This window comes from Tiliqua scincoides, chromosome 2, assembly GCF_035046505.1.
Source record: "Tiliqua scincoides isolate rTilSci1 chromosome 2, rTilSci1.hap2, whole genome shotgun sequence".
Lineage (NCBI taxonomy): Eukaryota > Metazoa > Chordata > Lepidosauria > Squamata > Scincidae > Tiliqua > Tiliqua scincoides.
In genome coordinates, this window is record NC_089822.1 from 257,352,457 (window position 1) to 257,378,763 (window position 26,307).

Sequence of the window (26,307 nt, forward strand, 5' to 3'; positions counted from 1 at the left end):
GTAGAGACTAGATGTGACAGGCAACCTCTATAATCCTACAAGGTCTGTATCTGACTTTTAAATGCTGATGATTAGCTAGGGATGAGCATCACCTTCAGGTGAACCTCCCCAGGGTATCAATCTGGCCTAAGTCAACATGTTACCCTAGGCCAGGCTCACATTCCTAGTGAGTGGCATCATGGGAAGTCAGCAATGCCTGTGGAAAGCTGAAGGCTCCAACCAACCATCCTTACACGCGTGAGTCATTTGACTCACTTCCCTGGTCCTCCTTTCCTTTTGCAGTGCTTAAAAAGTATAAAGATAAACAAGCAATGGGCTGTGCTCTTGCTCTCTCTCGCTCTCTCTCTCTCTCTCTCTCTGATGAAGCATGAGAAAAGATGAGGCACAAACTCCTCAGTCATGTGAAAACGCAGTCCACATCCAATAAGTGACAGTGATCAATTTTTCAGACAGACATTCTGCATTCAGTCCCCGACTTAGATGAGCTACTGATGTATACACTCCAGCAGTTCTTACGACAACCCCATGACTTACTCATGTGTTTTTTCTGCAGGCAAATGTGGGCATGGTGGGAGAAATGATGATAAACAAAATTTCTCTCCTACGGGAGGCATCAACAAAGAGACCTCTGACCCTTTGCTCTCGCCTCATTATCATTTACATAAGCAAGCAGCTGAACTTGCTGTCCAAGCCACCAGGGACTTCTTTGTAGGAGCTGGTAAGTCTACCGCCTGGTGCCCGGGGCCCATGAGAGGGGGGTAAAGGAGATAATTTGTACCTGGGCCCAGGGTCAGAAAGGTCCAGGAACCAAAAAAAAGGGGGGCCCAGAAATTTTCTGGGATCTAATATTTTCCTATCTCACCTGGACTAGCTGCCTGTTTGAGATGCTGGGTTGAAGGAATGCATACATTGACACACAGTGTCCAATCTGGGAGGAAAGTGACCTGCTACAGTAGCTTTTTGGGGTGTAGATCCGCTTGCCATGAAAGAGTGTATAGGAGCGCAGGGACACAGTTGCAGTGCTGCAGCTGCTTCAGAAGTATGTCTTGATGAAAATAGGACACTTTCCATTCTAGTTTCAGCCTAAGTTCCACAATGCTAATTTTCTTGAATGATTTTCTTCAATTTTCTTGAATGATTTTCTTCAATGCTAATTTTCTTGAATGATTTTCTTCAGACTTAGGAGTGCATTTCGTTTTCTGTTTTACTGTATCTAACTGCGAACGCTGCAAGGGAAGGTAGACTTGGGCTCTGCATTGGGAAGTCCATTAGACTTGGGCCACAAAGACTACCCAGCTGTCACCACCCTCCCCCTGCACTGTTTTGCCCCCTCCCCACCTCTGTACTGCCCACCCTTGTCACTACCCTCCCTTGTCCTGTTTCATCCTCTCCCCTTTGGGAAGGTGCCCAAAAGAAACTTTGAACCCTCTCATAAAATTTCTCTCAGAGGCCCTGCTGGTGTCTTCCGGACCTGTGATGTTGGAGCAGTGACCAGCTATAGAGGACAAAACTAAGCATTGCTCTGTGGAGGCTGTCCCTGGTAGAGCTCTCAGAAAGACTAGACCAGTTTTGCAAAAACTGTTCATAGCATCTACAGCTTTTGTTCTTTTGTCTACAACAGCAACATGAGCATCACCACAGCAGTCCACAACAAGGTAAGCTGAAGAGTAGACCTAACCTGATTGATTTTACTCTGTTTTTCCTTAGGATTTGGCCTTTTAGACCAGGTGGGCCCAGATACTTTCCAGAAGTTTTTCAGCTTGGAAGGCTATTCCCTCACCTTCGTAATAGACACAACAGGCAGCATGTCTGATGATATTGCTCATGTGAAAACCACTTGCATCAAACTTCTCCGAGAATATCATGGCTCCTCTGATGCACCCTTCAACTACATTCTTGTGCCTTTCAATGACCCAGGTGAGAAGGGAATGGAAAGAGTTTAGTTGCTGACCTGTTTCACCTGGAATCTTGAATCACTCTTTTTTCTCTGTGAAGTGCAAAAGGCAACACAGTTGTTTTTTTTAAAAATTGCAGTCATAAGAACATAAGAACAGCCCCACTGGATCAGGCCATAGCTTCCTGTATCTCACAGCAGCCCACCAATCTAATCAGTTTCAATCTAATCAGTGTGGACAGAGAAATATCTGTTGGGATATTTCAGGACAAATCTTTAATTTGAAGGTTCTTCTACTCCACTTCTGCCCTGGTAGTTGCCTTCTTTCCAGCAGTTCTTTCCAGTTGCCTTCTTTCTGACAAAAGAAAATATTTCTTTACTCAGCGTGTGGTCGGTCTGTGGAACTCCTTGCCGCAGGATGTGGTGCTGGCGTCTAGCCTAGACGCCTTTAAAAGGGGATTGGACAAGTTTCTGGAGGAAAAATCCATTATGGGGTACAAGCCATGATGTGTATGCACAACCTCCTGATTTTAGAAATGGGTTATGTCAGAATGCCAGATGCAAGGCAGGGCACCAGGATGAGGTCTCTTGTTATCTGGTGTGCTCCCTGGGGCATTTGGTGGGCTGCTGTGAGATACAGGAAGCTGGACTAGATGGGCCTATGGCCTGATCCAGTGGGGCTGTTCTTATGTTCTTATGTTCTGTTTCTGTTCAGTGACAATGTGGCACTATTGAAATGCCCCTTAATTATACGTTAAATTATTCCGTTCCTGTTCCTGGTAGGGCGGGAGCTTTAAAGTACTACTGGTTTCCTTGCAGTCAGATCTGCTCATTAATGTTTCATAACATTGAATTTTGTATGATTACTGTATTTCAATATTGAAACTATCCTGGAAAGTCCAAGATCCCCCACAAGGAACAGGAGCTAATTAATTAACCTGTGCTGGAACAGGCAGGCTTCCTGGCCTGCACTGTAGACCGCACAGGGTTGGGACTGGCTGCTGCACAACCCGGGACAAGGGGAATCATTCTCCTTACCTCGTGTTGCGCGACAGCAGCCTAATGGGGCTACTCACCTAAAAGAGGTGGCACAGATCTGAACAGCCCAGTGGTAGACCAGGCCACCCAGGAGGGAGTTTGGAGCTGGCCTAAGTGCCAGATTCTGGCACCACCCCGCCCAGGCCCAGCCTACCCATGAGCCCACCCACTGCCAGACCTCCACCCATCCCAGAATGCCCCAGATCCGCCCTCCCCAAACTTCTACACCGACAAAGGGAGGCTAGTGCAAACTTACTTCTCCATGTCAGTGCTAAGGTAGAATGTGGCCTCCATGGGCCCCCAGCTGACTCACAAGTCGGAGACTTACGGCATGTTTGCGACAGAACTGGACTGTTGCAAGGGACTTGTGCCCATCCAGCACAATCGTAGTATTGCACTTTAAGTGTCAGTTCAGTAATGCCAGGTCCCCACTGAACAAGAAGCAATTACAGAAGCATAAGCCACAAGGAGGAACGTTCTAATTAAAGTGAGCCTTGCAAGGGACCAAGGCTGAATGGGATAGACTTCCAAGTATACGCTAAGGCGGGATCTTGGTCAGGGGAGTGGGCATTCCTGGATGAGTCCATGTGCTTTCCTTTGCACAAGTCTATCTGAACTACCATAAGCACGTTTATGAAAACAGGGCAACTTCATCATCCCTTTGATGGGTAAGGATATTTCATTTTTTAAAACCTATGTTTTGTTATTTAACTTCCAGGTTTTTGAGAAGTGATAGAGAGAAAATGAACTAACTAAATAAAATATTTCTTTAGGGTGCTTCTGTATTTGCACAACTCAGTCACAGCTCTTCATGTTTTCACGTCTCTTACCCTTCCCCCCCACTCCGTATCTATCACTACAGAGGTTGGCCCAGTCCGTAAGACCAATAATGTGGATGAGTTTGAGTCCTACATCTCAGCACTTAAAGTTGATGGTGGTGGAGACTGCCCAGAGAAGTCTTTAACTGGTCTGAAGTTAGCTCTGCAAGAGAGCTCGCCAAGGTAAGGGTCCTACCTTATCCTTATTCATTTACTTCCCGATACAACTCTTCCATGACTTTTGCTTTTTCCTTAAGCTGTACAAGCCTCATATAAGGAAGGTGCTGTACAGCTCAAAGTAAATTCTACCCAACCATTTTACACCCAATCCCATGTCACCTCCAGCTTGACCCCTACTGAGCTGGAGCCCAGTTGCCCTCCCCTTCCACAGCATACCACTGCATGGCATCCTCTGTTATTAAATTGTTTCCACCTTTTCTAGTTCCAAGATCTTCCTCTATACTGATGCTGGAGCCAATGATAAATTCTTGCTGGATGAAATCAAAGTCCTGGTTCGCAGTACTGGGTCTGTGCTAAACTTTGCTCTCACAGGGCGCTGTGATAGCCGGAAACGCAGAAGTAGGTTAACCTTGGCTGGGAATACTGTGGGGAAATTAGTTGGACCAAAGTCTGATTTTCATGTTTCTCAAGGCAAATAGCAACTGTTGAAAAACCACTCTCTTGTAATAAGGTCCCTTGGAGCTATACTACTACTATAGCTCCAGCCCCCTATATTCCCGCCCCCACTGGTGCCAAAAATAGGTGTGCTGTATGGGGGGGGGGGGGTGGATCAGGAGGCTTCCAAGGCAAAAGGCTGCCTCAATAACTCGGAACCAGTAGTGGCCCCAGAAAAAACATACGGGAAGGCAAAGTACACTGGGGTCAGGCTTGACCCTAAATGTTTGATTTCTGAAGCAGAAACATTAATGGAGGAGGCTTCCAAAAAATTATGGGGAAATGACACATAACCAGCTTCCCGGCACCAATGCAGCCGTGCCAACAGGGAATACTCTGCATACTGTGATGGAGGGGGATAGTAATGGAAGCCTCTTCAACATAAGGAAATGTTTGGTCCCTCACCTCAGGGCTGCATTGTGGCTGCACCAGTGCTGGAAAGGTGGTTAAGACTGGGATGTGAGTTCCTTACTTTCTTGGCTGTTGCACAGGACTTCAGTAATCTTCTTGATCCAACTTACAGCAGTATAATAAGTAGAGAGTGAAATCCTAAGATCATGATTGTGAACTGTGTGAGAGAACAATGGCTTCTGAATAAGTCAGACTGAAATGACTAATGTTTAACTTTGCTTGTACAAAGGGGAGAGAAACAGATTTACAGGCAAAATCTACACTTTATCTCCACAGGTGCTGATGTTAATATTTTTGATGAACTAGAAGCTTTTGCCAGAGGCTCTCATATGAAGAACCCCACAGATGAGACCTCCACAGGTGTTGTCAAGGAAGGACCTGAGGCTTCCACTAGAAGTGATACTAACATCTATGATGAATTAGGTGCTCATTCCAGTGGCTCTCATATGAAGACCCCCATAGATGAGATTTCCAGAGGTGCTCTCAAGAAGGAACCTGAGACTTCTGTTAGAAGTTACGCTAACCTCTACGAAGAACTAGCTGCTTACTCCGGTGGCTATTATGTGATGACCACCAAAGGCGAGCTCTCCCAGGTCCTGGGCATCATGGAACTCTCCCTGAATGCTGCTCCTGTTAAAGTGGCCCACAGACGTGTGGATGGGACTCGTTTCTCCTTCCCTGTGGATGAGACTCTCACAGAAATAACCGTGTCAGTGAAGAGCTTAGGTTCCCCCGGATTTAGAATTACTGTGCTGGATCCTTCAGGTAGGGGGTCTTTTAATACAGGGAACAAAGTGGGGAACTTTACTGCAAATGGCTGATCAGGGAGAGAACATTGTGTGATTTGCTATTGTGTCCTCTATGGCTGCTGTGACTCATTCTTTTGTGTCTTGCCATGGCAGGTGCCTCCCTGGCATCCCCCCATACGGTGATCGATACACCCACTCACAAGGTCCTGAAGGTGTCTCCTGTAAGCCAGTGGGGTTTATGGGCTGTCACTATGTCTCCCAGCGGCCCTTATGAAGTGGAAATTGGGGGCAAGAGCTTGCTGGATTTCTCATACCAGATTATGCAGAAGCAGAACGAGTATGTGCTTCCAGTTCAGGGACGACCTATAAAAGGTAAGCTTTTGTGATGTGAAGCAGCTGCGCTGGGTTGGATTAGGTTACCTGCATATAAAAGTAAGGAAAGCCCAGAGACAGCTTTTCTTAAGAAAAAGTAACTTCAGAAGGAAGTGATTTCAAGCAGAGAAACAGCAGAGAGAAAGATGGTATGCCAGACCCACTATCAGATCTAAATTATGTCCATTTCCCAAATAATTTAGAAGTTACACTAATCTGTTTGCCAAAGTACACACTATCAGGAACGGGGAAAAACAGGAAACACCTAATGCTATCTCTACTGAATTAGAACATTGGCCCAACTAGCCTAGTAGTGTTTTTTAGGCTCTGACTGACAGCAGCATTCCAAGTACTCATGCAGGGTCCTTCCCAGTCTTGCTACCTGGGATCCTTTCAGTGGAAGGGGGCTGAGAATTGAATTTGGGACCTTCTATAACTAATGAGCATGTTCTGCACAGACATATGAACCTTCCTAGCTCTCTCAACTTACAAAATATTCCCTAATTGGTCACCTGGATGGTTATCCCTACTGGTCAGAAGTGATCAGGCAAGCCTATATTTAAGGGAAAAGAAACCGGAACAGAGATAAAGTACCCAGCAACTACATATTATCTCCTCAAAAATATTCTCCTTTCGAGACTCCAAAAAAACAGCCGAACCCAACGTAAATCCCTATCCGGTGATGCAGCAGCACCGCCACAGGCTAAACCCACCACATCCTTGCACAGGCCATACCTGCTCAAGTGGGCCTCTTTTGCTCTGTTAGCGCCAGTAGGAAAGCTCTTGTCCTCTCAGTGCACCTGACACACTTTTGTGCTGCCGCAAAGTGTTTATGGTGCTTTTGCAGCAGTCTGAGCCAGTGGAACACATGCTTCATTGCTGCTGGCCCTCAATGGGATTGAGCTGAAACTCAAACCTCAATATGAAGCCATAAGCCCCAGGAAGGGGATCAGTAGTCCATGCACCAGTAAAGGTGGAAGGAAGGTCAAAGGATTCTGGGGCTGTGAACTACTCTGCTGACAGTTTCATCTTCCCCAGGATCGAACTACACTGTCTCCATGAAGCTGATGGGGGATGCCGAAAGTGCTCAGATTCAGCACCTAGTTCCTGTTAGCGAAATGGGGAACCCTATAGACTACATCCCTTTGAATCAAACCTCGGATGCCCTTGGAAATCCCTTGGCCATTGCCCCTTTTTCTCCTCATGCAGGGGTACGTAACTTTTCTCATCAAGATTGGTTGCTAAAGAGGTGTGTCAGTCACAGCTTACCAGCAATAGTTGTGTGGACCTTTCCCTTATTTCGGTGGGTATTTGTGCTTTTCCACAGAAACAAATATCAGCAGAGGAAAGATGGTACACATCTCTGTGGGATTCATGTCACTGTTCCTTAAAACAATTGAACAGATGGCATTCACTTATCTGTTAAGGAGAAGGGAATGCCATCTGAAAAAACAATCAGAGTCAAATTATATGATGCATTAAGCCTGGAATTAATTCACAAGCTTAACACAGGAAGTGGACCAGAAGTATCCCTTTCACTTAAAAAACTGTGAGGGGGACTGATCCAATTAGGACTGTATTATGTTGGGAGAGAATTAATAAACAATTTCCCCATGCATTGCTGTCCACCAGCAACCTGCCCCCAAGGTGACTATTTGTTCACAAAGTAGCTATGTATACCAATAGGGGAGGTTTTCTCTCACAGCACATTGAATTGTGGGGTACCCTGGCACAGATTCTTATTAGGTTGTCTAATCAGACAGAATAAGAGTGGAAGCCATTTTTGCCCTGCCCACAGGTGTACACATTTGGTCCCTGTTGCATATCTGCAACGTTGAGTAGAAATGGCTTAAAGACCCCCCCCCCCCAATGCAGCTCCAATCTAGAGCAAGTTCACTTGCATGTGCTTTTTCGTCAAACTTACAGGCACCGATCATGCAATAATGCATTGTCTCATCATCATCCAGGACAATCTACTTTATTTCAGTGTTCTTTCCTGCATGAAAAGTGTTTCTCCTGGGAAAAACTAATAACTTCAAATTAGTGACAGTAGCACATTTGAGAGCGGAGCATTCAAAATGCAAGTGCTTCCAGTTCAAACAACCCCATCCCATTAGACAACCTAATAAGAATGGTTAGTTTCCCCATTTTAGAACTTTGTGATTCTTTCCAGACATCTCAAATACACACATCAGGATCCACAGCTACAGTGTAAAGGACAAAAGTGTAGACCTTCTTTCTTTTTTTACATTCCAGGCTACCCTGCTGAAAGTGGAAGGTCTTTCTCCAGGGCATATGCCCTTTTCGCGAATCAACACTGATCTCATCAGCACAGAGTCTGTCCAGATTGTGCCCTTGTCAGGCCAAAATGGTGAGTCCCTGAATGAGGTGAAATACCGAATACTGTGGCCCAAGAACTCCTGGCTAGATGTACATGGGGTGGCATGCCAAATTTTGCTGCCTCTCCCCCAATCTGGTGCTGTTATAGTTTCTGCACCTCCTGCTCCTTTGAGTGGGAAAGGAGACAGGAATGGAGCAGAAAAGGACATGTGAAGAAGAGGAGAGTGGTGGGCTAGAGAGTCCAAATCCCCACTTCTTTTTCCAGGGAGTGGGTGTGGGAGGAGCAGTGAAGGCAAGTGGGTGGATAGAGGTGCCTGCCCCCATCAAAATTGCTGCGTAGGTCAACTGCCACAGATTGACTCATGGATTGGCCAGGCCTGGAAATATGTCAGTATTCAGAAACATAGCTTTCCTTCCATTCACTCACCTCACACTCTGATTTGCTGGATATAGGCAAACAACCGATGCTGACAAAAATTCTCTGGGTCAGTAGAGGTGCTGATCCATGACTTTTCAGCAAGGGTGCAAAACATACCTGTTTCGTCTGACATTTGGTTGATGGGTGGATATTTGTCCTCTGTGCCTCAGAAATAGTGCTGTGGCTTGACTGCTTCCCTCTGGACCAATTTGTTAACCACCACCCCTCCCCCCCCGGCTCGAAGTTGTGTGTTTTGGGTTTTTTTAAAAAAATTAGTTTGGTTTTGATGTTTTTATTTATGATTGTGCTACATTGTTCATTTTATTATGGAGCTTTGTAAATCGCCTTGGGCATTTGCATCAGCATGGGAAGGGCAGGATATATTTTTTTTCAAATAAATCCCACCCTACCAATGCAGCTGTGCCATCAGAATGTACACTGTATCCTGCTTGCAAGGTGTGTGTGTGTGTGGGGGGGGGGTGTCCTGGAGGTCTCCTCTTGTAATGAAACACTTGTTCCATTGCCTGAGGTTAGGGCCTCACTGCCCCACTCAGTCTACTTGGACCTCCACCAGTGATTTTGCTGGCTCAAGTCCAAGTGGATCCAGGAAGGCGGATCAAGGTCAGGAAGGGGGTTAGCATATCAGCAGCGGAGCCGCCACCTATACCACCCACTTCCTGGCCTCAGTCTGCCCTCCTCCCTACCCCGATCTCCACCCTGTCCTCCTTGACTCATTCTGACCACCATCCCCCACTTCTGTCCCACTCCCTGCGCTGACTTAATGGTGCCAGAGGTTGTGGATGGCCTGCTGGTTCACTACCATGACCACTTGTGCTTGCAGTGGCTGCCCAAATGGCTGCAGTGGCTGCCCAGTGGCTGGTGTGTTACATTTTGGGAAAACCATATAGCAGTGGTCCTCACATTTAGCACTGGGACCCACTTTTTAGAATGAGAATCTCGGGATCCACCAGAAGTGATGTCATGACTGGAAGTAACATCATCAAGCAGAAACATTTTTAGCAATCCTAGGCTGCAATCCTACCCACACTTACCCAGAAGTAAGTCCCATTTACTAGTATTGTTAAAGGAATATGCATAGTGGGTTGTTAAAAGTACATGTCTGTAACATTTCCCCAAATATGGTCAACATACTATGGTAGCACCAAATCTATTATCTGTCTATCTAAGAACATAAGAACATAAGAACAGCCCCACTGGATCAGGCCATAGCCCCATCTAGTCCAGCTTCCTGTATCTCACAGCAGCCCACCAAATGCCCCAGGGAGCACACCAGATAACAAGAGACCTGCATCCTGGTGCCCTCTTGCATCTGACATAGCCCATTTCTAAAAACAGGAGGTTGCACATACACATTATGGCTTGTAACCCATAATGGATTTTTCCTCCAGAAACTTGTCCAATCCCCTTTTAAAGTCATCCAGGCCAGATACCATCACCACATCCTGTGGCAAGGAGTTCCACAGACCAACCACAAGCTGAGTAAAGAAATATTTTCTGTTGTCTGTCCTGACCCTCCCAACACTCAATTTTAGTGGATCTCCCCTGGTTCTGGTGTTATGTGAGAGTGTAAAGAGCATCTCTCTATCCACTTTATCCTTCCCGTGCATAATTTTGATGGACCGTGGCCGTTTTGAGGGACAAGTTGCATATTTTAGTCAAGAGATCAGCAACTTCATTCTTCAATTCCTTAATAACTCTTGGGTGGATGCTATCAGGGCCCGGTGACTTACTGATCTTTAATTTATCAATTAGGTCTGAAACATCTTCTCTTTTAACCTCTATCTGACTTAATTCCTCGGTCAGGAGGGGCTGTTCGGGCAGTGGTATCTGCCTGAGGTCTTCTGCCGTGAAGACAGATGCAAATAACTCATTTAATTTCTCTATCATCTCTAAGTCTCCTTTTATCTCCCCTTTCCCTCCCTCACCATCCAGAGGGCCAACCGCTTCTCTGGCGGCTTTCCTGCTTCTAACATATTTGAAGAGGATTTTATTATTCCCCTGAATGTTGCTGGCCATGTGTTCCTTATAGTCTCTCTTGGCCTACTGTATCACCTTCTTACACACAGACGAACAGGGCTTGCTGAGGGAGAATCAGCATGGCTTCTGTAAGGGTAAGTCTTGCCTCAAAACGGCCACGGTGCCAGAGGACTGGAGGATAGCAAATGTCATACCAATCTTTAAAAAGGGAAAGAGGGGGGACCCAGAAAACTATAGGCCGGTCAGCCTAACATCTATATCAGGTAAGATGGTAGAATGCCTCATCAAAGATAGAATCTCAAAACACATAGATGAACAGGCCTTGCTGAGGGAGAATCAGCATGGCTTCTGTAAGGGTAAGTCTTGCCTCACAAACCTTTTAGAATTCTTTGAAAAGTTCAACAGGCATGGGGATGCGGGAAAACCCATGGACATTATATATCTGAACTTTCAGAAGGTGTTCAACACAGTCCCTCACCAAAGACTACTGAAAAACTCCACAGTCAGGGAATTAGAGGGCAGGTCCTCTCATGGATTGAGAACTGGTTGAAGACCAGGAAACAGAGAATGGGTGTCAATGGGCAATTTTCACAATGGAGAGAGGTGAAAAGTGGTGTGCCCCAAGGATCTGTCCTAGGACCGGTGCTCTTCAACCTCTTCATAAATGACCTGGAGACAGGGGTGAACAGTGAGGTGGCAAAGTTTGCAGACGACACCAAACTTTTCCGAGTGGTGAAGACCAGAAGTAATTGCGAAGAGCTCCAGAAGGATCTCTCCAAATTGGCAAAATGCGCAGCAAAATGACAGATGCATTTCAAAGTACGTAAATAAGTGTAAAGTCATGCACATTGGGGCAAAAAATCAAAACTTCACATATAGGCTAATGGGTTCTGAGCTGTCTGTGACAGATCAGGAGAGAGATCTTGGGGTGGTGGTGGACAGGTCGACGAAAGTGTTGACCCAATGTGCCGCGGCAGTAAAGAGGCCAATTCTATGCTTGGGTTCATTAGAAAAGGTATTGAGAACAAAATGGCTAATATTATAATGTCGTTGTACAAATCAATGGTAAGGCTACACCTGGAGTATTGTGTCCAGTTCTGGTCGCCACATCTCAAAAAAGACATAGTGGAAATGGAAAAGGTGCAAAAGAGTGTGACTAAGATGATTACGGGGCTGGGGCAGCTTCCTTTTGAGGAAAGGCTACGGCGTTTGGGCCTCTTCAGCCTAGAAAAGAGGCGCCTGAGGGGGGACATGATTGAGACGTACAAAATTATGCAGGGGATGGACAGAGTGGGTAGAGAGATGCTCTTTACACTCTCACATAACACCAGAACCAGGGGACATCCACTAAAATTGAGTGTTGGGAGGGTTAGGACAGACAAAAGAAAGTATTTCTTTACTCAGCATGTGGTCGGTCTGTGGAACTCCTTGCTGCAGGATGTGGTGATGGCATCTGGCCTGGATGCCTTTAAAAGGGGATTGGACAAGTTTCTGGAGGAAAAATCCATTATGGGTTACAAGCCATGTTGTGTATGTGCAACCTCCTGATTTTAAAAATGGGCTATGTCAGAATGCCAATGCAAGGGAGGTCACCAGGATGCAGGTCTCTTGTTATCTGGTGTGCTCCCTGGGGCATTTGGTGGGCCACTGTGAGATACAGGAAGCTGGACTAGATGGGCCTATGGCCTGATCCAGTGGGGCTGTTCTTATGTTCTTTTGCCACAGTTTATGTTCTTTTTTATTCTCCTCATTAGGGCAAGATCTATATTAAAAATAAAATATTGAAATGAATGGGGACCTACCTGAAATTGGTTTGCGACCCACCTAGTGGGTCCTGACCCACAGTTTGAGAAACACTGCAGGGATCTTGTTCTGCCAGAATAGTAGTTTAGGCAGCACAAGACACTCATAGGATTGGGGCCATCATTGCAGATATTCAAGATGATTTGTTTCAGTTCAGGTAAGGTATAAAGGGACTAGGCCAAGTGCTTCTCAGAAAATGTGGGAAGGTTTAAAGGAAGAGTAACGTCTTAATTTTATCATTCAAGGGAAATAAAGAGCCAGAGCCTTACTTGTCCTACATCCCACAATCACCTTCCACTGTAGGAAACTAACCAGTTGATTTCTCAGCAACAATGTGTCAAGATGCTATCCATGTTATATTCCTAGGCATGATATCACCTGGTGAGAGTCTGGATATCTCTGTCCTGGTGGTGAACACGGGAGCAGCTGCGTCATTTTCTTTCAATGTCTGGGATGACCTGGGTTTCTTGAGGGGTTTCAGACCAAGTGGAAGTTACCTGAATGCTGGAGGAAATGTCACCCTCACTGCAACCTTTGTGGCAGCTGTAGACAATAGCAGCTTTGCCTCCAGGTAAGACAACATTCCAAAATGCTGGAAATCAAGACTCCTCGGTGGCATGGGGCTGTGTGACAATTTGAAGTGGGAATAGGTGTAGTGCTAGTATTTGGGTTTCATGTGGCAGGAGGGAAGCAGAACTCTCAGGAGCTTGATCATCAAGGGATAATTATGCCCCAAGATCAGGATCTGGAACACATTGGGAGAGGTTGGGATGGGTTCCATCCCTTTCCATACTGAGAGATCCAAGCCAGTACCGGATGGGAATAGATCCCAGTGGGAATAGGACCAGGTATGATCCAAAATGGTCCAGAATAGTCTGAAATATGGGCATACTTCATAGTCCAGAATAGTATGAATCTCAGTTTTTGCATGCCTTTGGGCAAGGGGCCTGCAGTGGCCCTTCCCCCAAGAACAGATGAACCCTTCCCCTAGCAAGAGTGCATCTACCTACTCGTTCCACAACTCAGATATCAGCACAAATTGCAAATAAATTGGGGGTGACATTCATATCCTCTTACTCTACCCCAAATTAGAGTAAGATATGCATTGGTTCTCTTACCCAGTTCAACCACTCTGAATAGCTAAAATGTGGCTAATTCTGTCTGACAACAACTTACAGCAAATGGGCTACAGAAATGGGCTATGTCAGAATGCCAGATGCAAGGGAGGGCACCAGGATGCAGGTCTCTTGTTGTCTTGTGTGCTCCCTGAGGCATTTGGTGGGCTACTGTGAGATACAGGAAGCTGAACTAGATGAGCCTATGGCCTGATCCAGCGGGGCAGTTCTTATGTTCTTAAGCAGTGGTTCTCAAATGTTTTATTCCCTGAAGCTCTTTGCACTCCTAAAAGGAACCTGAGGAGGCCCTACTGGCACATGCACAAAGACTCATAGTGCCTCAAAATGCCAGTACATGAGCAGAGTGGCTCAGTGCCAAGCCCAAAGCTGAATACTGGCAAATAGCTGGAACTGGAGGGGAATTAGGAAGGAGAGCTGTGAACAGGGGAGATGGGAGGGATGGAACAGCAAACAGGGCAGGGTCAGATGGCAGCCACACGGTATGCTCATGGAGCTCTGGAAGGGTTCTCATGGAGCCCCAGGGATCCTAGGAGCATACTTTGAGAAATGCTCACAGCATCAGTGCTATGTAGCTTGACACTCCTGCTTTGGATAGAATTAGGCAAGATAGCGTACATACAGGAAGTAGGTAAGGAGAGTGCCAAGAGAGAGGTACCAAGACTGCAACTAAAATGACTGATTTATGACCTAATCTTATCAAGGCCAGCACTAGCAGAACATACTGTTCCCCTGGTGGCAACTTATGGCAGTCTTAAAAGCCACTCCAGCAGCATGCAAACTCACACGCTGCAAGAGCAACAGCGGGAAGGCTTCTCACACATGTCAGAGGACCGCCGGCCATCTGCAGAGGAAGATAGGATGTGGGCGAGGTGGGACCCAGTGGAGAAAGATGGAACATGGCAGCAACAGGGATGAGGGAAGGGCAGATTAGGTCCAGGAAGAGGGTGTATTCAGCAGCAGCAGTCGCCACCAAATCCTAGCCCCTTTCCATACTGATCCCATAGTAAGGGTGCACATGGACCTGCACCAGCAAATTCACAGTTACAGGTCTACATAGACAACTCCACACTGTACAGGCTTACTCCCAAAGGAATGAATGTTCCCTTACCCAGAGTAGACCACTTCAACAGCGACCACCACCACCCCGCACACACATAATGCAGTGGTAGCTATTTTGATGTTCCAGCATCAGTGGGGGGCGGGGGGGGGAGAGAATAGAATTGGACTTTGTGACTGGTGGAGCTGACCAATCAGAAAACTAAAGTAAAGGGCATATCTAATTTCAAGATTGCTCTGCAGACTGTACTTTGACAAGTGGCTTTCTTGACAAGTCAGTTTGTAGCTTTCTTCTGATGCTCATGAGGTAGAAATTTCAGTTTAGAGCTTTCCGCAAACCTTCTTCCATAGTCAGGAACTTGACCATCCCCCCAGGTCCAGCACAAGACATACATTATCAGGCTCCAGGAGTGGTGCATTTGCTTTGAGGGAGGCAGGGTTGCCAAGGAATTATTCTGATGAGGGCAAATACCAGGCAGAGAGTGTTGTGTGTTTTTTTTGTTGTTTTTTGTTTGTTTTTTTTTTTTTGGCCAGGACTCCTGGATTCTCTACTAGAAAATTAGGATTTAATGGGTAGAACAAAGTGTCGGTGAGATAGCTGTGTGGGAAGCAGTGATGAGGTGGGCAGAGTGGATGTGCTGATTTTTTCAGCAGTTGTCCCTTCTCTCATAACACCACCAGCCCCTTTACACACTCAGTGTATACTAACTGAATGTCCTTTCAGCATTGCAACATTTGCCGTGAAGAGCTCTGCAGCCCAGAATTACCTCAAATTGCCCATCTCTGTGATCCCGGAAACAGCACTGGTGAGTGTGGAATCCACACTGAGTCCTCCTGATTGCTGCCAATACTGGCCCACTACAAAGAAGGTTACAAATGCACTGAAGAAGGCTGAGCGTGCTCAGTCTTGACTTATTATGGGTGGTGTCACTGTATACCAGATTTGAAATCATATGTGCAATTATTCTTGGAATGGACTGATTATGAATAGTGAAAGCTGCCTTGTTTGTCAGAACCTTAGGCAAAGGTTCCCAAACTGGGGTGTCATGATGCCCCAGCCAGGGAAGCCCTGTCTCTGCCCCCTTAAAGACCAAGGGAATGCAAAGGTAGTGACACAATCACCATGATTGCGCCACTGCTGGGGATAAAGTGTTGTTTAAAAACTCACCATTAGCAGTGCCGGCCTTCCAGGGGGTGCAGGGAGTCTGCAGACCCCACTGCTGGACTCCCTGCACCTCAGAACAACAAAAAATGGCAATCATGAACCACTTCCAGCTTCACGATCGCAATAGGCTTGCCGCACCTCCCCATGAAGGCTAGCACTGCTAATGGTGAATATTAAAAAAAACCCTTTTATCCCTGGCAGTAGTGCAATCGTGGCATTCATGTTGCTGCTTTTGCCCCTCCCCCACATGCACTTACCCTGGTTCCCAAGAGTTTGAGGGTTCCCAAGAGGGAACAAATGTTCCCATACCTTAAGGAGGCCTCTGTGACTGCTACCCCACTATAAGATGCAGTGCATGCCCCATTAGCACAGTTGCACCAGCACTGGAAAATTGGATAGGATTGGGCCCTAAGGCTTTGAAGGAAGTGAGAAGGGCGGTATCATGCAGCTGATCTGAGAGGCAGATCCAGGCATAAGGAACAGCAAGGAAGAAAGGCAAGAATCCACACTTAGAAACATCTTTCAACAGACAGATAACATTTTGTATATCTCTTCTTTGAAAGGGGAAAAACCACAATATGCTTAAGGTGTTTTCCTATTAGTTAACTTCACAGGAGTTTATGGGTTGGTATGTCATGCCAGAGGTTTGGGATTGATGCAAACACCTCAAGTGAGTGGATCCCTATTAACAGTCAACACCCTTTGAGGTCAGTAGACTAGACATGGGAGTTTGTCTCAAGATAAGAGGCCCTACTCCAGCTCCAGTAACCTAAGTCATATTTGGAATAGGGAATTATACTATGGGAGCTTCATTGCTGTTCATACTCTTGATTCAGTTGTAGGATGAGGTTTCTAGCAGCTAACAGTAGCATCAGGAAGCAATAACTAACAAGATCAGCACAATGCTGAATTTATATAAATAAGGGCGCAATCCTAACCAACTCTCCAGCACTGACATAGCTGTGCCATTGTGGCGTGCACTGCAACCTGCAGTGGAGAGGCAGAAGGGGGCCTCCTCAAGGTTAGGGCAGGGTTGTTACCTTACCTTTGGGCTACTTTGTGGCTAGGTCAGTGCTAGAAAGTTGGTTAGGATTGCGCCCTATCAACAGAAGCCTGAGGTATGTGCTGTGCAGCTAAGAGAGATGACTACACCATGGAAGGAAAACATCTGGAGACTGAAGGGTTCAGAGAACAATATTGTAAAGACCTTTATCAGGTCTAAGACAGTCTGACTATGTAAAAATCTAATGATGAGAAAGGCAATATATAAATAAAATAAATATTTTTTCATTCATCTATAAGTTGTATAGATACATATAGATACATCTATAAGTTATTTTTGCTTTGACTTTTATACTAAGTGTATTGATCACAACATGTACCAATGATTACTCACTGGTATTATTAACCAACATGTGCTCCACCTTATAGGAAACTGATGAGACCCCACCGGTTCACAAGCTCCTACACTTCTATATGCCTTGTGTCAGCAAAATCCAGCATAAATCTGATTGTTCCCAGCACTTTTGGCGCATGAAGTTTTCTGCTAAAGATGCTCACAGTGCTGTCACTGTCCAGGTCAAAACAGATCCCTCTGGCCTCTCTTGTAGCTCAAGGACAACAGATGACAAGGATGTCATTTGTCATTATCAGTATGTATATTATTATTTTCTAAAAATCTGTACCACTGAACATCAAAAATAACTACTACTATGGAATCCAGTAACTTGTGGAGCAGAAATCTCATTAATTCAGCCTTCTTTTTTCAAAAAGCTGAAAAGATACCAGTCCTCCAAAGGGCTGAAAAAATTGATTATTGGCAGTTCTTGCTAAAGGTGTAAGCACTAAAGGGGTTCTGAATAAATGTTTCAGGAGCCAAGGATGGGATGGGACTTTTTAACTTAGCAAAACTTCCAAGCATCCCCCCACCCCTTCCTTTGTCATACTGCCCATACATACATATCCAACATACATAAGAAGCACACTCCTTCCATGTGGTCCCCCATCACAATCTCCCAAACCCATTCCAGATGTATTATCTTTTCTATACAGATATCCCTTCCATGTAAAAGAAAACAAAACCACCTGTAGAACATTCATATGAATGGGGCCTCAAGACCTTTTTATTTAAGAAGACGTTTGATGTTGACATCACGGGCTGAATCTTTTAATGAAATGTAATTTTAACACTGTTACATGATCCATTGGGGTCTGGCCTGCGCTGAAACAAGTAGGCCAACTGGTCTGTGCTGTAACCAGTGCAAGGTAGGAGGTGGCAGATGCGCTACTCCGAGTAACCAGGTGTTTATCCCTTTACCCTGTGTTGCGCGCCACCGACCACTATGGGGCTACTCATATCTGCGCTGGGCTGGCTGGGAGGGGGGTTGGGATCCAACCCAAGTTGCCAAGGCTGGTGCCACCCCTCTCCCAGGCCTGGTCCGCCCAATGGGCCACCCTCCCCTGCCCAAAAATGCCTCCCTTCTACCTTTCCGCCACCTTCTCCAACCCCCCCCCCCCAACGCTGGCCACCCTCTGCCGGCACAAACGTATCTATCAACAGTCTGGATCCGGCACAGGGAGGCTGACGAGCATCCTCACATCAGCCTCCCCGGCTCACAAGGAGGTGCAAATGTGCTTTCTGGCACATTTGCGACACTCCTGGACTGGCGCCAGCTGATCAAGCACTCTGGATTGCATTCTTAGGCTACAATCCTAACCTCACTTTCCTGGGAGTAAGTCCCATTGAACACAATAGGACTTACTTCTGAGTAGACCTGCTTAGGCTTGTGCCCTTAATGCTCTAATTGTTCAAAATGTTCAAAATGTTAATTTTGGTGTTGTTTTAAACCTATTATCTGTATTGGTGTTTTTATCTTATAAGCAGCCTTGAGTGCCCCTAAGTGTGGGAGCAAGGCAGGGTATAAATTCTTTAAATAAATATGTGAATCATTTATTTATTTTGCTGTATGTACACATCTTATCAGAACTTATCAGACTTTGTGGGACTTGGAGTCTCTGGCTCCTGTACTACCAGGGCTGCTGAGTAAAGCCAGGAGGAGGATACATGCAGCTGAATTTGAGACACCATCGCTCTACCCCAGAATCCTCTTGATCCTGGGAATCAGATGATTCCAAGAACCTATCCTGTGCCATTGTGTTCTATAAACCTCCCAAATCTGCTGTATACCTTAGCTCTGAGTAACATCTTGTTGAGCACGGAAGCTAAGAGACCATCTTACCACTTGCCTGTTTTCTCCAGATACTTGTCAGGTGTTAGACCACATGTTAGTCATGTGACAAAAGTATTTATTGGTCATTAATCCCCATTCTATGTCCATGCTACAAACATGTGGGCAATCACCACACATGACAGATGATACACTGTCGACTGGTTTTTTTCTTACAAGTATTGGGTGTACAAAAACTGCAATGTATACATTAGCAATCCTGCAATTAACTATTACACTCTTGAGTTTCCCATGGGTTCGGCAAAATTGAATGGCAAAGATACATTCGACAGTTTGGATGACAAGTGTAAGTCACAAGTGGTCCCTCTAAATATAATTCATCAGGCCCCTAAATTCCGCACCCCAGAACTAAGAATTCTCCTGCTCCAGTTTCCTCAATGCTTCTCTCTCACTTCTGTTTCCCACCTCTGCCAAAGCCAAATATCAGTCAAAGCTTTCCCTTCACCCAGCCCTCCAGCTTATCTGTCTCATATTTTTTTGTCCCCCTTTGTAGGTCAAACTGCTGTTCTCCTTATGTAGAGTTCCTGATCAGTGATGAAAATGGGAACACAGACACCCTCACTGTGGACTTCAAACAACTCCGTTCCAATGCAGTACAGTGAGTTACAACATATATGAAGTTACTGTGTCAGACCAAAAGTCTATGTAGAGCAGTATGATCTGGTTTGACTACCAGTGGCTCTCTAAGTAGGACTGGACAAGACCTCCTGACCCCAGAAGTGGAGTGCAGCGGGAGCAGAGCTTAGGAACCTCTACAGTAGAAGCGGTGATGTATTACATCACTACAAGTACTACAGCAGGAGTACTCAGGTGCTGCCTTTGAAATGCTTTCCAAAAGAGCTTAGCCATAAAAGTAACATCCAATCCTAGCCAACTTTCCAGCACTGATGCTGCCGGGCCATCAGAGTATATGCTGCATCCTGCAGTGGGGGGTCAGTCACAGAGGCTTCCTCAAGGTAAGAGAATATTTGTTCCCTTACCTTGGGGATGCATTGCAGCTGCATTGGCACTGAAAAGTTGGTTAGGATTAGGCCCTTAGGCTCAGAAGGAGGCATATGTTAATATCTTGTAATGTTAATAGCCACAATGTTTCCCAAGGACTGCCTCACATCACAGTTGTTAAGGCACACCATCAGTTTTTTGACAGTTGACAAGGCACGCATAGGAACATAAGAAGAGCCCTGCTGGATCAGGCCAAAGGCCCATCTAGTCCAGCTTCCTGTATCTCACAGTGGCCCACCAAATGCCCCAGGGAGCACACAAGACAACAAGAGACCTGCATCCTGGTGCCCTCCCCTGCATCTGGCATTCTGACGTAGCCCATTTCTAAAATCAGGAGGTTGCACGGGCCTTTGCTCAACAGAAGTTACTTCTGAGTTCAAATATATGAGTTGTTTTCTTGCTGCAGGCTGTGGATAAAGTAAGATAAAAAATGAAAATGAAGAAATAAAAATAAACATTAAGATTTTGCCCACAGGGATGATGTTTCAGGGATTGGCCTTAGGAATGTGAGTGCTTTATTAAGTCATTTTTGGAACCTCGGATATAATTTCATTCCCAGCAGTTTCCAGAACTTCAATGCCTCAGCAATGCAAAAGGGTGGAACACCAAATCCCCAGGGATCTGTGCAAGTGAAAAAGAGGGGGACAGGGAGCCAGGTGAAGTTGCTAATTTTTTTCCTGAAAGAGAATCTGAGAAGTATATGATGGGCAGAAATGCAATAGGTGCAGCTTCCCCTCCTTCTTGTTTCTTTCTGCCAGAGTTCATCTTCACCTGCTGAACTTGTACCTCAGACACAACAACTAAAGGTGCAGGAAAGTGTTTTTAAAGTCAGGGCCCCATGATTTTTTGGGAGGATGGAGCCTAGGAAGGGAAAGTCATGGACTCAAATAGCTTATACCTTTCATGTAGACACTCTCTCTCTCTCTCTCTCTCTCTCTCTCTCTCTCTCTCCAGTTGAGCTGCATCACCTGAGTATCTTGACAGCTAATAGGCTACCTTAGAATTCAATTCTGGTTTCATGGTGCCATTTGTACTGGCAAAGAGATCCCATCTAGAGCCTCAACTAACCAGCGGTAACCAGGCCACATCTGCTACTCCCACTACACACAAGTTAAATAAAACATATCTTAGAAAGCAACTGTGTCTGTTTACAGTACCTCTTACAACAATGTACGTCTCCAAGGAGCCCATCAGTCTGAAGATTCCCCAGTGTATACGCATTCCTTTTACCTGGGTGAAAATACAATCAGAGAACACAGTCCATCTCATGTCAAAGGCACCAGGTTGCACCAGGGAGAAAACAGCCTCTACCTTCCATTCTCTACAGACCAGCATGTCCTTTTGGAACCATCACGCCTCTGGAAAAGGTACTGAGCTCAGTGGCTTCCTGTTATAATAAGAATATAAGAAGAGCCCTGCTGGATCAGGCCAAAGGCCCATCTAGTCCAGCTTCCTGTATCTCACAGTGGCCCACCAAATGCTCCAGGGAGCACACAAGACAACAGGCACAGCCTGCGTCCTGGTGCCCTCCCCTGCATCTGGCAATCAGAGGCAGCTTGCCTCTAAAACCAAGAGCTTACACATACCTACTATGACTTGTAGCCCGTATTGAACTTCTCCTCCAGAAATTTGTCCAATCCCCTCTTAAAGGCATCCAGGCAAGATGCCATAACTACTTCTTGTGGCAAAGAGTTCCACAAACTAATTACAGGCTGGGTAAAGAAATATTTTCTTCTGTCCTAACTCTCCCAACACTCAGCTTTCATGGATGTCCCCCAGTTCTGGTGTTATGCGAGAGGGAAAAGAGCATCTCTATCCACTCTGTCCATCCCTTGACTTGATGTCATTATACAATGACATAATACAAGGGAATAGCCATATTAAGCAGTAGATTTTGAGTGTATTATAGGACACCAACTTATCACTTATTTAATGTACAGTATTATATTTTTACCACAAGGGAGAGGTGAGAGAAGATTGGCTTTACAGGGGTTACATGATAGCATGTAAGAGAATGCACAGACAGAAGAAAGAATGGAATGTCTGCAGTTCACTATTCCAGCCTCCAACATGGCAACAAATGGTTAAGGTTGCCATTTCCAATTTAGCAGGTGCAATGATTAATAAGCTGCATCTCATGCTGGGAAATATTGTCCCTATTGAATTTCTTCAAGACAAATAACTATTAAAGGCACAAAAGTCCTGCCACACAAGAACTGGGGGGCAAATATTATGATGGCACTTTAATAGTTCCCACATCAATGCTTTCTTTTCCACAAAGAGTCAGGCCTATGCAGGACTGACACACAGAGCCTCCCTCCCATATGTCCATTGCTTCACGCATCATCATGATCACAAAACACAAAAAAGGGAGGACAAACCAAACAAATGTGTGAGTGAAAACTTCCAAAATGGAGCCCAAGGAGGAACAAAAACAGAAAAGAATCTGTAAAACATGGCAGTGTCAGCTGAAATGGGGCAGCCAGAAAGTAAGATATTGGTTGTGTTGTATCATATCAGTCTCTTTCTCTTCCACAGTTTTCTTGATATCCCTGCATAAAACCTAGCAGAACCATGCCTATTATGACTGAGGCTGCTGCACTACGCTAGAATTGGGAAATGAACTCTTCACAAACACTAACTACCAGCTGCAAAGTCCACACAGGTGCCCTAGTTTCAAGTTCAGACTGGGGGCATGGAGGCTTTCTCCAGAACTAGATATGGGAGGATGTTGTGTTTGAACTGTGATGGTTGTAAATAATCTGAGGGTCAATGCTTGGATCATACTGAGCAAAACAAGCAACAAGTGTGCACAGTGCCAACTGTGAAAGAGGGAGAAAGCAGAGGGCTACCACTGCATTGGCAAAAATGAATATCCTTCCTCAGATTCAATGTTTGTTTATCAGTATACCATTCATTGTGATGCAAGCATTATTAGAATTTCGCAGGGAAAAAAACTGCTGCATTTATATGGTCAAAGAAACATCCCTGTGTTGCCACAGAAGCCGTACCAACATAAATGTAAAGGAGATGTATTTTTCACATAATATTCAGAGCGTGATACCATAGTCTTTCGAGACTGAAGGTTGCCTACATAGAAAGGCATTACAAAGCAAGATGAGGAAACAAGAGTCCAAAAAAAACTTCACAAGGGCAAAGCCTTCCCAGTAACTTCTTCAACAGTGTTTGGGAATTGAAAGCACAAGTCATTCACCAAGAGAGACTCATTGCTATAAGCTGCTGCAAAAGAGATGGTTTGGTATGGCACAAAGCCATTTGGCAATACTGGGCAGGGGTGGGGTGGGGTGGGGTGGAGACTGGAGACAATTATGCTGCATCAATACATTGCAGCAGGGGATTCCCTCCCCTCATTTGCTCACCTGTGGTGCAGGGGGTGCAATGTCCTTGCTCCCTCATTGGGGTGGCTGATTGGAGTTTGTACTTGGGTGTTTGTGTGTGGAGTCCTTCTGGAGCGCAGTACCTGCAATAAAAATTTGGAGAAGACCTGTTTTAAAGTATCATTACACACGTGTAGTGTTCCTTTGTGCAGGGATGTGTGGTGCAGGGGAGGCAGGTGTGGCAGAACCATCCCATCATAGTCTATGGAAAAGTACCGTAGCCACCCCATCTGCTTACACCTGAGGAAGTTCTCCTTAAATCCAAGAAAGCAGGTGTAAGGAGAGCCTCCTCAGGAGTAAGCAGGTGGGGTACGCCCGCACCACACATCTCTGCCTTTGTGTGTGAATTGCCTTATCGCCCTGGGAAAGCTCTAAGAGGGCACAATCTTGAGGCCAGAGAGATACAGGGGCTTAAATATTGGGGCTAGGCTACAATCTTACTCTTTCCTGGGATAAGACCCATTCAATACAATGGAATTTGCTTCTGAGTAGATCCTAAGAGCATAGGATTGTGCTCTTATAGCCCCAGTGACAACCAGGATTTAGGGGCACCAGTGCAGCCTCTGCTATATCCTGCATACCAGCAAGGAACCCGGCTGGCCAGGAGAGGCAAGTAACAATTTCACCTTCATTCATTCAGAATACCTTTACTGGCATAAAGAAACAATTTTACCTACCTCTCTGGCCACTGCCTGGTTCCCTATGGGTCTATTCAAATCTATGCCAGCTCATTTGCTGACATAGATCTGTTAGAGCAGCCATTTTCTACCACTGTGCCTTGGCACACTGGTGTGCCACAAGTGGTTCACAGGTGTGCCACAGGAACTTGAGGGAAGGTCATTTATTAGTAGGGCCAATGTGGATGTGAGCTCCCACTGGCAGCATGGTGTGCTGTCAATTGTCAAAAATCTGATGGTGTGTCTTAACAATTTTAATGCCTTGTCAATGAACCATGAGATGAAAAAGGTTGAAAATCACTGTGTTAGAGTGAAGGGGGGTGTCAGTCCCAGGATGGGGGTTCTTTGTGGTGTGGATGTTTTTCCCTTCTTAATGGGAGCTCTGCATAATTCAGTTTGGCCTCTGCCTTCACCTCACAGTCCTACAGAATGGACATCTAGGAATCAATAAACTTAAGCATATAGTAGAAATGGAAAAGGTGCAAAAGAGAGCGACTAAGATGATTACGGGGCTGGGGCACCTTCCTTACGAGGAAAGGCTACTGCGTTTGGGCCTCTTCAGCCTAGAAAAGAGACACCTGAGGGGGGACATGATTGAGACATACACAATTATGCAGGGGATGGACAGAGTGGATAGGGAGATGCTCTTTACACTCTCACATAACACCAGAACCAGGGGACATCCACTAAAACTGAGTGTTGGGAAGGTTAGGACAGACAAAAGAAATTATTTCTTTATTCAGCGTTTGGTTGGTCTGTGGAACTCCTTGCCGCAGCACGTGGTGACGGCATCTGGCCTAGATGCCTTTAAAAGGGGATTGGACAAGTTTCTGGAAGAAAAATCCATTATGGGTTACAAGCCATGATGTGTATGTGCAACCTCCTGATTTTAGAAATGGGCTATGCCAGATGCAAGGGAGGGCAACAGAATGCAGGTCTCTTGTTATCTGGTGTGCTCCCTGGGGCATTTTGTGGGCCGCTGTGAGATACAGGAAGCTGGACTAGTTGGGCCTATGGCCTGATCCAGTGGGGCTGTTCTTATGTTCTTAATTAATCAATGTGAGTGTCCCAAGGGTTCCTGAAAGCGTCTGCAGCTGAGGGCTGAGAAATCCACACATCAAATCAGCAATGGTTTTTCCCACCTATTTCTTTACCCTGGACTTCTACAATCGTGTGGGGCAAGTTAACCCATTTTTCCCCAATCCACAGGTGTATACATTGGTCCCTGTTGCATATATGCAACGTTGGGCAGAAATGGCTTAAACAGGGGATTTAGACACAAACTCTGAGGTAAAAGTGGAGCAAAAACAACACTAGTTTTGCTTGCAGGTCTTGCAATCTCAGTAAGGATCCCTGAGGTAAAACACCTGAAGCACTTTCAACACGCTGTAAGAGCTACATACGTGCAATTGTTGTCTTCATTTCCTTGATGGGAATCTGCTAGTCTGTCTCCTCAATCCACCTGCCTCCTCCTGTACGCATACACACACCTACGCCTCACAAGGTGGCCTGCAGATCATCTCAAGCCCACTTCACCTCTTCATCCTACCAAACCAGCCATTTGCTGGTTGCAGCAAATGGTGCACCAAACCAGCCATTTAAGTATCCAACAAGGAGCCGAGCAAGGTGTGTGTATGTGTGTTTTTGTGTGATTTTATATCAAGAGGGGTAGTGCAAGTGGAACTGAATCTTCCCCCTTCCTTGACCTCACCTGCCATCACGCCAAGCACCTTTCACGCAACTCAGCTCCAATACCAGAAGTGAGCTGGGCAGGTAGAAAAGGGCCTGAAGTGATGAAGTGCAGGGAGGTAAGATGGAGGACAAAACAGCTGAACTATTCATGCGCCTCCTATAATGTTAAAAGGAGACTCCCATCACCGCTGTATACATGAATGGAGCATACCAGTGAACCTTGGTCTCACCAGCCATCACACCAAGCACTTTTCATCCAACTCAGCTCCAATACCAGAAGTGAGCTGAGCTGGTAGAAAAGTGCAGGGAGGAATATTCAGCTGGATCATCCTCACAAGTGAACTACAGCACCTGTTGGTCATTCCCTTTCTAGCTATCCTTCTCTAAAACCATCTGTACCTTTCAGTCTACAAACCA

At 45.7% G+C, this 26,307-nt stretch overlaps 1 protein-coding gene across 1 annotated transcript in view; it reads left to right on the forward strand.

Moving 5' to 3' along the window:
- Nucleotides 1–20,927, forward strand: part of LOC136639087 (von Willebrand factor A domain-containing protein 7-like) — a 28,289-nt gene extending 7,362 nt beyond the window's left edge. Inside the window, exons 6-19 of the mRNA XM_066613112.1 lie at nt 554–718; nt 1,708–1,917; nt 3,795–3,933; nt 4,193–4,329; nt 5,197–5,201; nt 5,325–5,601; nt 5,739–5,957; nt 6,996–7,168; nt 8,214–8,328; nt 12,883–13,087; nt 15,433–15,514; nt 17,305–17,525; nt 19,615–19,719; nt 20,882–20,927. Coding sequence (XP_066469209.1) covers nt 554–718; nt 1,708–1,917; nt 3,795–3,933; nt 4,193–4,329; nt 5,197–5,201; nt 5,325–5,601; nt 5,739–5,957; nt 6,996–7,168; nt 8,214–8,328; nt 12,883–13,087; nt 15,433–15,514; nt 17,305–17,525; nt 19,615–19,719; nt 20,882–20,927 — 2,099 coding nt within the window. The remainder of the gene's footprint in view (nt 1–553; nt 719–1,707; nt 1,918–3,794; nt 3,934–4,192; nt 4,330–5,196; nt 5,202–5,324; nt 5,602–5,738; nt 5,958–6,995; nt 7,169–8,213; nt 8,329–12,882; nt 13,088–15,432; nt 15,515–17,304; nt 17,526–19,614; nt 19,720–20,881) is intronic.
- The last annotated feature ends 5,380 nt before the right edge of the window (nt 20,928–26,307 follow it).